This window comes from Hibiscus syriacus, unplaced genomic scaffold (genome assembly GCF_006381635.1).
Source record: "Hibiscus syriacus cultivar Baekdansim isolate YM2019G1 unplaced genomic scaffold, ASM638163v2 tig00117032_pilon, whole genome shotgun sequence".
NCBI lineage: Eukaryota > Viridiplantae > Streptophyta > Magnoliopsida > Malvales > Malvaceae > Hibiscus > Hibiscus syriacus.
This window is the reverse complement of record NW_024063532.1, coordinates 1,629,974-1,645,031: the sequence shown is the minus strand read 5'-3', so window position 1 is coordinate 1,645,031 and position 15,058 is coordinate 1,629,974. Positions and strand designations below refer to the sequence as shown.

The 15,058-nt window shown below is 37.0% G+C and overlaps 2 protein-coding genes across 3 annotated transcripts; one reads left to right on the top strand and one right to left on the bottom strand.

The window, feature by feature from the left end:
- Window positions 1–5,770: 5,770 nt before the first annotated feature.
- Window positions 5,771–6,798, top strand: LOC120196382 (pollen receptor-like kinase 3). Its single transcript, XM_039198197.1, has 2 exons — window positions 5,771–6,143; window positions 6,224–6,798. Exons 1-2 carry the CDS (start codon window positions 5,771–5,773, stop codon window positions 6,796–6,798), a joined length of 948 nt encoding a protein of 315 aa, XP_039054128.1.
- Window positions 6,799–7,903: 1,105 nt separating this feature from the next.
- LOC120196271 (sm-like protein LSM1B) lies at window positions 7,904–14,711 on the bottom strand. 2 transcript variants are annotated; one of them, XM_039198112.1, is made up of 5 exons: window positions 14,326–14,711; window positions 13,638–13,706; window positions 13,438–13,553; window positions 13,278–13,340; window positions 7,904–8,205 (listed from the first exon to the last, which is right to left on the bottom strand). In XM_039198112.1, the coding sequence occupies exons 1-5, from the start codon at window positions 14,384–14,386 to the stop codon at window positions 8,128–8,130; spliced, it is 387 nt and encodes a 128-aa protein (XP_039054043.1). In that variant the 5' UTR covers window positions 14,387–14,711; the 3' UTR covers window positions 7,904–8,127. The 2 variants fall into 2 exon arrangements, with proteins under 2 accessions (XP_039054043.1, XP_039054042.1); XM_039198111.1 differs by having other exon boundaries at window positions 7,908–8,205; window positions 13,438–13,706.
- Window positions 14,712–15,058: the final 347 nt, after the last annotated feature.

The following is a 15,058-nucleotide window of genomic DNA, read 5'->3' as shown; positions in this document are numbered from 1 at the left end:
ACCAAGTTGAGCCACTCCTTGAGCTTGCTGTAGGTATCTTGCAATGAGATCCTCCCTTTGCTTAACTCTCCGCTGAGCCTGCTCCTAACGATAGCGCCATTGCATAACTCCTTCATAAGGGACCAATGGAAGTTCATTTGCTCTTCTTTGCAAATCTTGAACTAAGGCCTCGAGTTTATTCGCACGCTTCGTCAATCTTTTCACTTTAGCATGTGAACTACTTTCTCGACTTCGATATCGTTGCAAAACAGTCTCTAAGCTCAAGACCCTATTCTTTAATTTCTCATTATGGGTCTGATTCTCTTACAATTGTTGTTCAAGGGCATTTTTATCTCTCAAGAGTAATTTGGCCTGATGTCTACTCCGTTTGAGTTCTTCACTGCTTTCCCCAACTTCTCTTTTCAGTCATGCCACTTCTTACCTCCATTCAGTAGAAGACTTACAAGAGCTAGCAGATGCCTAATCTTTGATCATTCGCTGGTGTGATAAATGGAGGTCATTGAAATCCAATCTAAGTTGATTCTCCACTTTTTCTATCCGATCAGCCCGACACTTTTGGATGTCAGTCTCCAGCCCTTTCTGATACACTTCATCTTCTAGCTTTTGCAAAGTTACTCTCCATTATTTCATTTCTGTCTCAAAATCAAGCCTGGCTTGCTCGAGCGGAGACGGGATCACCCTGAGGTGTTCTTCCATAGATTGGATATTCTCTTGATTGCCTATTGGAATATTATCATTAACTCGGTTTCTTCTCCACTCCTCGTATCCTCGAGATAGCCTTGACTCAAAAGTAAAGAGATTTACCCGATGGGTGTGTCTCCAAGCATCAGTGATCCCTTTAACTTTATTCTTATACAGTTCTCCCCTGAATGCAAACTCAGACTTAGATAACTCCCTTGTTGCCGGAATAAACTGTCTCGACCCAAATTGTCGGGAAACCAATAATGGGGCATACCCTACAGATCCCCATATACCATGTAATGGAACCCAATCTCTATCTCCACATCGATACAATATGTCAGATGAGACATTCCATGAGGTACGCCATAATATGTCACTGTCTCGGATACTTTTGAAAATGATCATCCACTTTTCCTCAGTAAAACCCCAGGCCACTGCCGAGAAATAAAATCCTTCAACGGTGAAAAACCATTTAAGAAGACCCGACCAGGTGCTCTCTCGACGTGTTGAAATGACTAAGGATCCAGGTTAACAACAATGGTGCACAACCTATGAATCGTCCTTCCCCTTCTCTTCGGCAAGAGCTCAGGGAACGAAATGTTTCTGCCAGAATAGCTGGAATAGGATCCACATGTCTATCCAATCTTTCGAACAGGTCTACCACTGATACATCAATATGCCCGAGAACTCTCGGGAAAATAACCAATCCATAGATACCTAGAGCAAAGAAGTCAATCTTTTTCTTCGATCAGGATGACAATCAATCAAATCTCTCATAAGGGTCCAAGTAACGTATTCGCGGTCTCCTTTCTTTTTTATGCCTCTCATAACCCATTCTTCACTCATGCCAGTCATCAGAATAAGTTTCTTCTTAAATGAAGGAGTATTTGGGGGTTTGGTGTATACTTTGTCTACTTGGAACCTCGGACAGCGAATCAAGGCACAATACTCCTCTATAGTAAGTGTCATGTCTACTCGGCCAAATGTAAAACAGCTATAAGCGGGATTCCAAAACTGAGCTAGAGCTCTAAACAAATTCCGATCAATCGGGATATCAAGGAGATATGAAATGTCACCATGGAGTTGATAGAACAATTGCTTATCGGACACTTCCCATCTTCCCCAAATCTCTTTCAGTTCGTTCAGATCATTCTGACAAACATTGATGTGAGTATACCCTCTCAGCTCTGATATATACCCTGGTGATAAACTGTCTCCATTTGTTAGTTGAGACTGCTCGGACCATATCAAGACGTCTACATTGTCCTCTACTTTTTGAATCATTCGTTCCATAATACTAGTCTTCTATATGGACATCGGTCATGGATCAACACCAATGAAATGAATAGTGCAATGCAAGATGAGGATAAAGTAAACAAAAAGAAAGAAAATCGGTCAGTAATCATAAATGAATTGACTAAACATAAATCAATTTATCGATAAAACCTACCCTACATGTTAGCTACCCAATCATGCTTTAGTAGATCCTACCCAGTCATGATTTCTACCCATATGCTTTTGTTATTCACAAAAATCCTAACCGCATGATATCTAATTCACATGTTTGTTCAGGAAAATAATCCTAACCGCCTGATTTCTAGTTCGCATACATTTATTCAAAAAGTGAAAATAAATGACTCAAAAACTTTTCCTTGTGTACCCTCCTCACGGGACTACTAAGTTTCAAGTCAGGCTCGACCTAAATTTGGGCTCTATGTTCACTATATGCTGGGTTCGGTTCTAAAGTAAAGGGTCCTCGAATTGTCCTTTGCCGGTGCCCCCTTGGGCTACCGAACCCTCAATCCTGGCCCATCACAAGCTTTCGGATTGAGTTCAATTTGAGGGGACACACTTCCTTATGTCATTGCGGAGGTGAAAACCTCACGAGGATCATAAGGCGTGAGCCCAAGGAGCATTTCACTATCCCGCACGGAGGTGAAAACCACACGAGGGATTAGTTACTTTCTCCTACTTAAATAGGACGGAGCGGGGTTTTAACTCATGTTATGCGAATGTTGTGCACTGTGTGAGGAAAAGCGAAACAAAGCAAACAACACTAAACATAAAACTCAAGACCCTGAACAATTATTTAATCTGACAACATTAGCAAACAGATCAGTACAACTATTTAGTGGTTAAGCAAATTAAGAGTCAAAAAGCAAACAAAACTTATTTAAAACAAAACAAGTGATCAAAAACCAAATTAGAACGAACTTGTATTTTTTATTTGCAAAGACAATTAATTAATCAATTATTGGCCTGACTCTCTAAAAAAGTCCCCAGTGGAGTCGCCAAGCTGTCGAAACAGTTTTTTTCCGGGTGAGATTTTGGAAACCACACCAATTTTTAATTATTCTCTTCAGATTAAATTTAAATTAAAAATGAATGTGATTAAAAAACCTCTCGTTTCGAAAATTTGGAAATTCCTTTATAATAAAAATACGGTTCGAGGAGTCGCCACCAATATTTGATTAAGGTGTGATTGAGCACCCAAAAATATTTTGTCATTTTAAATAAAAATTAATTTTAATTAAAACAACAAATTTAGGTCCGTGTTACCAGAAAATGAGTTCGGGAGTCTGTTACACATGGGGAAGAATTAGCACCCCCACAATGCCCTAAATCGGTACCTAGTCGATTAATTAATTGTTTTTGTAATAAAATGTATAAGTTCAAAATTAATTTGATTTATGATCCCCTAAAATAATATTTTTCAAAATTTTGGATGAAAGAATAATAATATTTAATTATTTCCTATCGAGAAGAAATGATCTATCATACCTTGAAGCAATCGATTCTTACTCCAATCGAAATAAAAAATATTAAAATTTCATTCTAAATTTCAAAAATAATAACACCCAAAATAATTTTTAGAGATAAAATAATAATATTTAATTATTTATGATCGAACATTGTTATTTTGAAAACCTTTTAAAAACACATGCAAAAGTAAAAAAAAAACTATCAAGCAATTGATTAATTATTTATTTACCAATATTTAATGAGAATAAGGGTATTCAATTAATTAAATATCTCGAGACGAGACCATAGATTCGATCTAACTGTCTTTTCTCGATGAATTTAATTAAAAGAATACGATCTTTTCCTCAGTCCCCAAATTTTAAAAATGAATATGTTTTAATTGGTGTCACTTATAGGATAGACTTTCATTTTAAAATTATCGAAAGTAACTTTCTTATACGTTAAGACAGTCACTTTACGACAATATTAAAATGCTCGAATATTACCCTTAGTCAATTTATGTAATTATGTCAAGTTATGTACATGAGGCTATCATGCAAAATACAACAGTATGCTAATTAATAAAACGATACAAACATGTCAAAGCAACTATAAATACAAAAAAAAATTAACAAGATTAACACCAATGAAGTTTCGGGTTTAATGAAAAAACATATATTCTAATAATATTCATGGTATTAATTAACTTTAAAAAAATTAAATGAAAGTAAAACTTATAACAATATATTCGTAACAAATTAATTAATACTAATTGTGAAAAATATACTTAAAATAAATATAATTTAATAATATTTATGTGAAACCTATTTAATCAAAACACCAAACTCTGTACATTAATGATATTATTTACATATTATCATAAAAAAAACGACATAATGATTGATATGAATAAACACATAACTCTAAGGCTAAGATCATAAATTAAACAAAAATAAGTCATAGAACACAAATAATCACATTTAATGCACTAAAGTCGAAATAAACCCACAACTATATGCTGGACTAAAATATAAATTAACAAAAATTTAGGTTAAGTATTAAAAAAAACAAAACATTTGAAATAACTTAGCTTAAGACTAAAATACAACATGCATAAAACATAGAGACAAAAATAGAAAGAAAAGAAAAATGGAATGAGGCCTTACATTAATAAACTTTTATGTAGAAACACAATACCCCATACCTAGATGGAATGGCCACCCACGTGGGTTTGATTTACCCACCAATTTTAGCACTAAAATACTAAATAATTATTATCATATTACTACACCCCATACCTAGATGAAATGGCTCCCACGTGGGTTTAATTAACCTACATATTTTTGTACTAAAATACCAAACAATTATTATTATATCACTAACCCAATTAAAACCTTTTTTTATTTTTGCTTGCACCGTTCCCTTCACTCTTGCTCTCAATTTTTTTCTTGTATTTTCTTTCTTTCATTCTTACTCTTTATTTTTAAATCCCTATCAAAAAAATTAAACCCCATAACCCCAGTGCAAGTTCTCCCGAACAACTCTTTATACTTGAACCCCAACCCCTACTACGTATGGCTCAGGTAAGCAACCTTCTCTTTATTTTGTTTTTTTTTACAAAACGATACAAACAAACAAATAAGAGTTAGAAATAAAAAGAAAACCCAATTAGAATACCTCAAAAATTCTTGTATTTCTATTGTTTTATCTTGTTCTTGAATGGTGGATTACACTATCATTTTCTTGCATTGATTTACAATGTGTAAGCCTCCTATCTTTCGGTTACAATTGTTTCCCCTTTGTTTTGCTTGCCTCTGGTGGTTCGAATGGCCTCCTCCCTATTACAATTTGTTTCTCCCCTCCCCCTTTTTTCTTGCACTCTCCCTCGTATTTATGGTTGCTTCGAATCCATCTTTTTCCTTCTTCCTTGGATTAGTGCTGAAGCATGTATGTTTTAATCCATAATTTCTGGGATTTATTTTTATTTCAAAGTTTAGGTAAAGGTTTGTCGAATATTTTTGACTTGGGTGGCTGATTTGGTGCATGTTTTGCTGACTTTTGATGGAAGATAAGGAAGCATGGATGGTGTGGCATGTAGTTTTCAGTGGTGGTGCCAAATCTGTCATTTTTTTTTTTTGACTTATGGGAAAAGGAAAATCCACTTGGACATAATGCAAAAGCCATATTCATGTATGGTCCACCCCTAGATGTAAGAAAATGATATTTCACCAATCCTGTGTATGAATATCTCACGTAAGAAAATGATGATTGGCTGCTTGCATGGCCTACAAAAGTAATATTAATATTAATAAATAATAATAATAATGATAATAATAATAATAACGGGATGAAAAATCGAGTATCGACAAGTAGAGTTTCTAATCACGGAAAGGCCAGTGTAGCAGAACTAGTCACCGTGAACGATGAAAAGGGTGTTTTCGGATTGAATGATTTGATGAAAGCATCCGCAGAAGTGCTCGGAAACGGACCATTGGGGTCTTCTTATAAGGTAAGGATGGCTAATGGAGTGGAGGTGACGGTGAAAAGGGTGCACCAAATGAATGCATTAGGGAGCGATGCGTTTGATTCTGAGGTTAAAAAGCTCGGAACGCTAAGACACCCCAATGTTTTGACACCTTTAGCTTACCATTACCGTAAAGAAGAAAAACTCTTCGTCTACCAGTATCTTCGTAACAGTAGTTTGCTTTACCATTTGCATGGTACGAAATTATAACTTTTACCTTTGTTTCTTAACCACAATTCCATCCATTGATTCTAATAAAACCTTGAAATCCTCCAGGCGATGGCGAATCTGGAGGTGGACTTGATTGGCCGACCCGAGTGAAGATTGTGCGAGGAATACCGAAGGGACTCGAGTATCTTCACAACGAATTTGCTTTACGAGACGTGCCTCACGGAAATCTCAAATCAAGCAATGTTCTACTCGGTCCTGATTATAATCCATTTCTCTCCGACTATGGATTTCACCCATTACTAAACGCTGAAGGTTTAGAAGGCTTGTTTGCTTACAAAACCACGGAAGCCATACAAAAGCAAAGAGTGTCCCCTAAAAGTGATGTATATTGCCTGGGAATCATCATTATTGAGATGCTTACAGGGGAACGCCCTTCACGATCTGTTTACGATGGAAATGGAGTGACTGATATCGTCCAATGGGTGGCGTCGGCATTTTCAGAAGGGAGACGGGCTGAATTGCTTGATACAAAGATCGAGGGCTGCCGGAATTCAATCTGTAGCATGGAGAAACTCCTTCGTGTAGGCGCACTTTGCACTAATACTAGTCTCGAGGAGCGAATAGGCATTAAAGAAGCCGTTAGAACGATACAGGAGATACACGAGCTTCGGATTTTGTGATTTGCAAACTTGCTTTTCTTTTCCCTGTATATAACTCTGAATGAAGATTGAGTTGCAGTGACTTCGACAATGATATGACAAGTGTTTCTGTAGAAATTTCAGGTCGCTGTAAAAAGATGGGTGGAAAGAGAATGAAGATATGCATGTTATTCCTCGTCGACAATTCTTACATCTACAAAGATATTTAAAATGTTGGAAAATACTACTTCCACTAAAATAATAATTCAACAAACAAAACAATATACAACTCCTTGCAGTGTGGTCTTTCATCTTATCATATGTGTGGCCCTCTGATGATGGTCCTAATGAATCATGGATTTTTTTGCTCTGCAACTGTGTCTGTCAAAACATAACTAGAAACTGACGAGCTTATTTCTTACGGGAAACTACTTTTACTTATAAACAGTAAGACTTGAGAATACCAAAAAAAAAACTAAAAAGAATAAAAAAGATCAACGGCTGGACAGAGACCAACGCCGCCGCCAATAGTGTCGAGAATAGTTTCCTTCCATTTCAAAGATCATTGATTTAACGTCATCCCAAACACCTAAATATCTAACCCTATGTTTTTCCAACAATGAACGATGCTGGTAGATTTAACGTCAGGCATTGGAAATTAGGGAGAGGGAGGATGGGGTGGGAGGAATTTTTTTTATTTTTTTAAATATATTTTTTGAAATACAATAATTTATTTTTAATTTTTTTAAAAATAAAAATTTTGAAATTATCAAAATACGACACATGTCACTTAATGTGATTTTTAACAATATTTACCATAAGATACTTAAAATGATAACGTTGTAAAGTTGAAATGGAAAAAATGATATAATTTAAACATTTACTTTTATATTTAAAAAATTACTGAATTTCCATGGTGACGGTTAAAAAAGAAATTACGATGACAAGGTGAGGACCACCATTGGAGCAAGTAGAGTAATTTCTTGATTTACTTAACAGGATGATCATCTCATTACATGCTTCTGAATATTCTCTCTTTTTGTTAAATATTATTCCAACATTTCAAACCAAAGCCTCCGTATGAGGATGGAGCTAATTCAACATGTCAGATGTATTGTTCAAAACACTTATATGAGAGAAAATAACTTCGGAGAATACCCATAAGTGAAAATATCCAACTAGTGTCCAAAACTAAATTTAAGGCACCAGCAAATGGAGGCTAAGCCTTGTCAGATGCATTGTTCACAAATGTTACAATAACTGGATGCTGAGAGGGAGATGGAGGATCTTCTAGCCTACACAACACATCTACTACACCAACCTCCTCCATAAAACTTGTGGATACCTAAAACAGGTTGCAGGGAATATGCGTTAGTCCAAATCAAGAAACTCCATTCTTTTCCTCATTGTACCTTTGAGATCTGTTGCCTCGCTTTCTGCTTTCTGTGCCTGCACAAGTTTCAGTGCTTTTTATTGATGAAACTCAAAATCCAACTATAAATACTTCAAAACATATATTTATATATAAAGATATATTCTTGCCAAAAACAGAGTTTCCATCAATAAAGAATAACAAGCTGGGAGAAAATATAGACCAATAAGATATTTTAATTAATTGTGTTTGAACATTTTGAACATTTAGTTCAACTGATAGTGATGCGTAAAAATGCACTAGAAATCTGTGTATATATAAAATATCACATCTGGAGAATTATGAAAATGCAGCTGTTGATAAATAACTCCCACCGTAGGAACCATGCCAATCCAACCCAAGAAACTGTGTTGAGAGGAGGTCCGATACAACCAATTTCTTATAAACTTCAATTCTTCTAAGGGCCAAACTAATTAACAAGAAAGTGTTCTGGAATAAGAGAAATAGATTGAGGTTCGAGAGAATTGAGAGAAGGAAACAGTCATTCATTCATTGCATGAGGAAGAAAATACCTCAAGTCAGGTCTTATTTAGTACAATGGTTGTACGGTAATTCTAATAATGCCAGGTGGCTGTCCTTTTTAACAGATTCTAACAACTCTACTTATCCCTTCCTTTTTTCTGTAGGTATTGGCCTTCTGACTCGGACTGCTCTAACTCTTCCTGGATCCACTCAGCCTGCTCCAACTCATCCGGTAAGTTAATCATATGCCCTTCACGTGCTTCAATTCCCAATTTACATTTTCCAATCCCTAACCCTTGCGCATCCATTCCCAATTTCTCCCCTCGCTCGTCCATTCCCAAATCCTCCTCTCCTTGCCGTTTCTTCTTCTTCTCCGACCATAACAATACCCGCCCCACGAGATGATCTCAAAATCTGAGAATTGTGCTAGAAGTACAATATAATTTACCACCGTAACTTTTTCCAATTCTAATTTCATCCACGGTATCTGATTGTGTTCCCGCTCCCTACGTTTGTCGATCCCTATAGAACCATAGAACCTTGCTGCCAGCTTTAATCCCTTTCGAAGAGCAAGTGAGGTTTGATGGTAAGACTGGAATTTCAAGTAAACTCGACCCCCGACCTTCAAATTTCTATAAATTTCCATTTGCTTTGTCCCTTCACACCCCATGCCTTTAACCTTTGATTCATGTTTTCCTTGGGTTTGAGAATGAAGTGAACCATAGACTGCCCATGGTTTTTCCTTCTTATAATTGAAGCTAACAACTCCCATAGTTCTTTCCTGATACTGTCAACTTTACTCAATATGCCTTCTGCAAGCAAAAAGGGAAGAACAATATCCATCGATTGGCTTGCATCTGATGCTTCAGTAAGGGACACATCACAGAGCCTTATTGTTAGTGAGGCTACAGCACGACATACTTTGTCACCAGCATTTCACACAGTTTCTTTGATGTCATCCATAGCACGAAAAGCAACCACCCATATTTTCTTCAAATACTTCCCAACCTGATCAAATTTTCGACTTTGGATAATATCTGCAAGGGCAAGGCCCAATTCCTCACGAGAACACCAAAGCCTGGATCCACATTGTATTAGAAGATCATCAAAAATAATTTCCAGATTTTTATCAATAGCCCTCTTAGGATCAACCACTAGTGCTTTCCATAAATGTGCCATAGCATCTTGCACATTTTTATCAGGATCATATTGGTAGCGAACAAGCCTTGGAATCAATACTCTTAAATGTGGTTGAAGAGCATCACCGGCTTGCTTGGCTATCTCAGAAAATTCAAAAGCAACACCTCTCTTGGAATTTAGTGAGGCTTGATAATTAGCCAAATCCATAAATTTATAAATTAAATTTTGTTGTCCCATCTCATTTGCAAGATTACAAAGCTCCTTGTAAGTGCTAAGTTTCCCTCCACTAAGGCTTTCACCAATAGTGACCTCTTGAAATACCTCCAAGTAACCAACTTGATCGCTCTTTTCCTCTTTCCAGAACCAGTCAAAGTGGTAACAAGTGCATCAACCAGGTTTTTCTTCATTGATGTGTCACCCAAAAGAAAATTTGAAGACATAGAAAGTGAACTAAAGTTGGTCTTGAGAATCACATCAGAAGTTACAGGAACACCACCCCAGAGAAATGATAGAGCTTCTCCAGCTGCAATTAAAATATCCTCAACCTTTGAACGACAAAGGCTGAAAATCAAATCAAGCGCAATTTTCATGTTAGAAGCAGAAGTTTCTTTCACACACATATGCCCGATGGAGATAACAATTTTCTGGACTGCCTTAGTGTCATCACCAGAGAGTAGCTTACTTATCTTTTCATTCAAAAATTCCAGAATGCTAACACCCTGAGTTAAGGTGATGAACACATGAATCGGATAAGAAGCATCTGGACTAGTTTCCCTCAATCGTAATTGGGAATTTTGTTGCCACAAATTATAATCTTGACAGTCACCAGCACTGTAACCACGCCATTATCCATGGACAGAATATTGCATCTCAGGAGGATAGACCCGACATACATATATTGACCTGAAGTGAATTTGGAAGTCTTGCCATGACATTCAGAATATACCACCGTTTGACTGAGGAACATGCTTCAGCTTGTGCCTCATCCTATCCGTCCATTCCGAAGATGAATCAGACCATGGACCATTCCATTCAACTTCATTAGCCCAAGGGTTTCGAATTTGAATAAGCTTGTATCCATCCACCTCTCTTACCTGCAGTAACGAGTACGCATGTCCTTGTACAATGCCACTGGAAAAAACCTTCACATCAGAGCTTGATGGACTTCCATCACCAAGAAGAAATCCTTCTTGTTTAAATCGCAACAACTGAGACCATAATCTACCACTGGCAAGATCCAACTGGGCCTCGGAACTTCTCATGTCGATCTCCTCACCGGCACCTCCAGTAAGATCAACAAGTGCATCCTGAACAAGCCCGCCTTCTAGTGCCTCATAAGAACCATGCAATTTTGCATACACCTTCTCCAATATAGAAACCCATAATTCATTAGCCTTCTTGTTGGTCGCAAATGCTAGTTCGCCAGGTGATTCACATGGAATCCAGTCATCAACAACAGAGACCCACTCACCCTGTAGAGTGTTCATAACCATAGTATGCCCAAGGATCAATATGTTATGGCCAAGTTGGCGGGCTTCTTCCCACGAAATTTCCAAAATACATTTGGCAGGAAAAGTAAATGGAATCTCCACAGCTACAAAACCACTGCCCTTTCCAATTATCTTCTTGACCTCTATTAGCGCATCTTTAAGATTAATTCCCATTAGCAATAATCTAAACTTGTAAGGGTCATCATCTTCTACATGGTTCTTTATAGTCTCAATGGCATTGAAATAACCTACACTCACTATTTCATCATATTGAAAATCAAGTACCTCGCTTGTGGTTCCCGCAGAGACACTTTTGTCAGGACTTCGCCTACTCCTTTCGAATCATCAACAATCATTCGCCCGTGAAACATGAGTTCCATTTCTCCATCTTTAATACTTGATCCTCCTGTGGCACGATCAACCAACACGGATAGTTCAAATTTCTTATCCACCATATAAATTCCAAGGTTAATTGGATAGTAATTTCCTGCTACAGGTTGCTCTCTGTCTTTGTAGAGTCTGGTGACCTGGGAATCAGAATCACCACTGCTTGAACTGTACCACAGGTAGCTCTGTTGCACTGGTACATCTACCTTTGGTTTTGGCAATTTATCGAACACTTGATACCTATCATTTGTATCTTCTATTGCCATATGCAACATCTGCTCAATTCCAGGGCTGTTTTGGACTTGCTCCTTCGTCCTCCCTGTCAAAATCCCCAATATCTGCTCCATGTAGCTTTGAGTCGTTGTCATCCTAGACTCCAACGAACTGATACGTTTATCTTGTGCCTCCCACCACTTGGGAGGGTTGGTTTCCTCATTTGCTTGCAGCACTGTTTTCTTTAAGTCCTCAATCTGCTTTTTGATGGCAGAGAGATCAGTAGATTCTACAATGGTGTGGTTTTTCTTTTGCACATCCAGTTTGCAATTTGCCAGGAATTAAGGCTCCTGATACCAATTTGTTATGGAATAAGAGAAATAGATTGAGGTTCGAGAAAAAAATGAGAGAATTGAGAGAAGGAAACAGTCATTCATTCATTGCATGAGGAAGAAAATGCCTCAAGTCAGGTCTTATTTAGTTACAATGGTTGTACGGTAATTCTAATAATGCCAGGTGGCTGTCCTTTATAACATATTCTAACAACTCTACTTATCCCTTCCTTTCTTCTGCAGGTATTGGCCTTCTGACTCGGACTGCTCCAACTCTTCCTGGATCCACTCAGCCTGCTCCAACTCATCCGGTAAGTTAATCATATGCCCTTCACGTGCTTCAATTCCCAATTTACATTTTCCAATCCCTAACCCTTGCGCATCCATTCCCAATTTCTCCCCTTGCTCGTCCATTCCCAATTTCTCTCCTCGCTCATCCATTCCCAAATCCTCCTCTCCTTGCCGTTCTTCTTCTTCTCCGACCATAACAGAAAGTTAACTACATATTGACAAACATACCATCAAAAGAACCAACAGACAAGTACAGACATTTTACTTCTATCATCAGTGAAGAAGATGATTTTTCCAAACAAAAGTTTTTCCATGTATGATAGATGGTTAGAATTTCCTTAATTTGGACTTCCTTATTACAGACATCAGAATTTATGGACAGCATCATAGTAAATACCTGATTAAGCTCCCATTTGACCAATATCAGTACACAACAAAATTATTCACTGCATGACCATTATCTTCCACCATCCTCATGTTGAAGATCGATGTGAATGCTTAAAAGTTAAATGTATCTAAGAATCTGAATGTCTTGATTTCAAAGTATATTAATGTTACTCTCTAGTTTTTCTACATGGCAGCAGTTCAAAATCGTAAATAATAATAATAATAATAATGCATGTTCACATAGAAATTTAAGACGGTCAGGGGAAATAAGAAGATTAAGACGAACTTATGGGTATTCAGTGAACCAAAATTTTCTCAGGGAAACTCTTATATTGTTGCTAATGGACACACATAATTCATAGAAAGAAATCAAAGAATGACTCTTACCCTTCTTATTTCTGCAACAGAAACACGAGTCATATGCGGAGGAAGTTCCTCTCTCTCCAAATCCTAAAAAATTAAATGCAAATTATAGATTCCAAAATGTGATACAAATTAAAAAGGCTAATGGAAATCAATGAAATTATATAACTTAATAACGACATACCAGTTCACCAATCAAGACAACATTCTCCCCACGGATTACATATAGACCTAAAGGGATATCACAGTAAAGATCACCAACTATAACTCTTTCACAAGCACCCTCAAGAACAGCATTGGCTGAAACATATTTAAAATTGTCAGGAACAGATAAAACTGGTAGGCATGTCAGGTCCAGAAGGTTAGGTGACAAGAAAACATTACCAAATTGGTCAAATGAGCGCAATATTCCCATAAGCTTCCGACCATCTCGCAGGAGCACTAAAAGTTTCCCTGCATCATATATGGAAGAGTGAGATATCAGCAACTGGAAACACAAAATAGTCTCAAAACATATGTTTGAACCTTGACTCTAATACTACATCTAAATGCTCTAACAAAGATCTAAGCTTGGCAGCAATGACAAGTAAAATAAAGAAAAGTCATGGAGACAATATCAGAATTCAGATAGCTCCACAACAATGACTATCAATACAAAAAGTCATGCCACTGGCCAATACCTTGAAGCTTGAAAAAGTTTCAATTTTCTTCCACAACCCCAAAGACTCATCCACGTCCCACTTAACTCTAATAGAATTAAATCAAACTTTTAATTAATGGCTTCTACTAAATCTTGTGGACTATTAACTAATATACGGATCATCCAAAAAGACATCATATACAAAATCCAAATTCTCCAGTGGATTGCAGAATCATAAATAATTAAATGAAGAAGAATCCTACATGAGATTAAGCATACAAGTAGAAATTCAACAACCCATCAGCATATAAGACAGAACAACTACACTTACTAGAACAACTCAAAGCCAATGCCGAAAGAAACAATATTTGTAGGGAAGAATAAAGGACACAATAAACTTAACAGCAAAAACAAAAGAGTGAACAGGCATACTGTCAAGATAACTGGCAAGAGAAGTAGAGAGGTAGATATCTTCAGGGCCTGCCCAAGACATTGATCACCTTTTTTCGGTCTCGCCAAACCAAAAAAAAACGCAGACAATAAACCTTTCAAATACCAATTACCCAAATATGGCATTGGCTATTGAGAATTTCCCTTTTATAATCTAACCCCGAACTCCAAAAATTTAACAATATAAAATCCCTCCAGAAAAACAAAAGCAACCCAAAGGAGTAAATATCACGAATTATCCAAAACCAAAGATTCCAATAGTCCTAGATCCAAGAAGAAGAATAAACCCTAAGTGGAAACCCTCGGAAGTTAAGGAATTGAGGTTTATTTTTCTCTTCCGGTTTGAAGGGACTAAGTGGTGTTGGCGTAAAAAAAAGTATTGTCGTAATCGTCTTTTGGTTGGGCCCGGAATTGGGCTTCGACTTGATAATGAATTGGGTTAAGAGTCGCTACCGATCATTTATTTTAAAACAACTGGGTTGATCGGATACCCTATTTCTTACCTGATCTGCGTTGCACCAGAGACATGTCGAGTTCGGGAGTCGATTACGGTCAAGGAATGATTAGCACCCTTGAACTGCCCTTTCGGTACCAATTAATTTATCGGTTGTCTTTGAATGCGAAAAAAAAATTAAATTAGAATTTAAATATTCGATTCGAATTGTTTACCTTTGACCGATTTAAAGGACCACTGAAAATGTTAAAGAAAATGTTA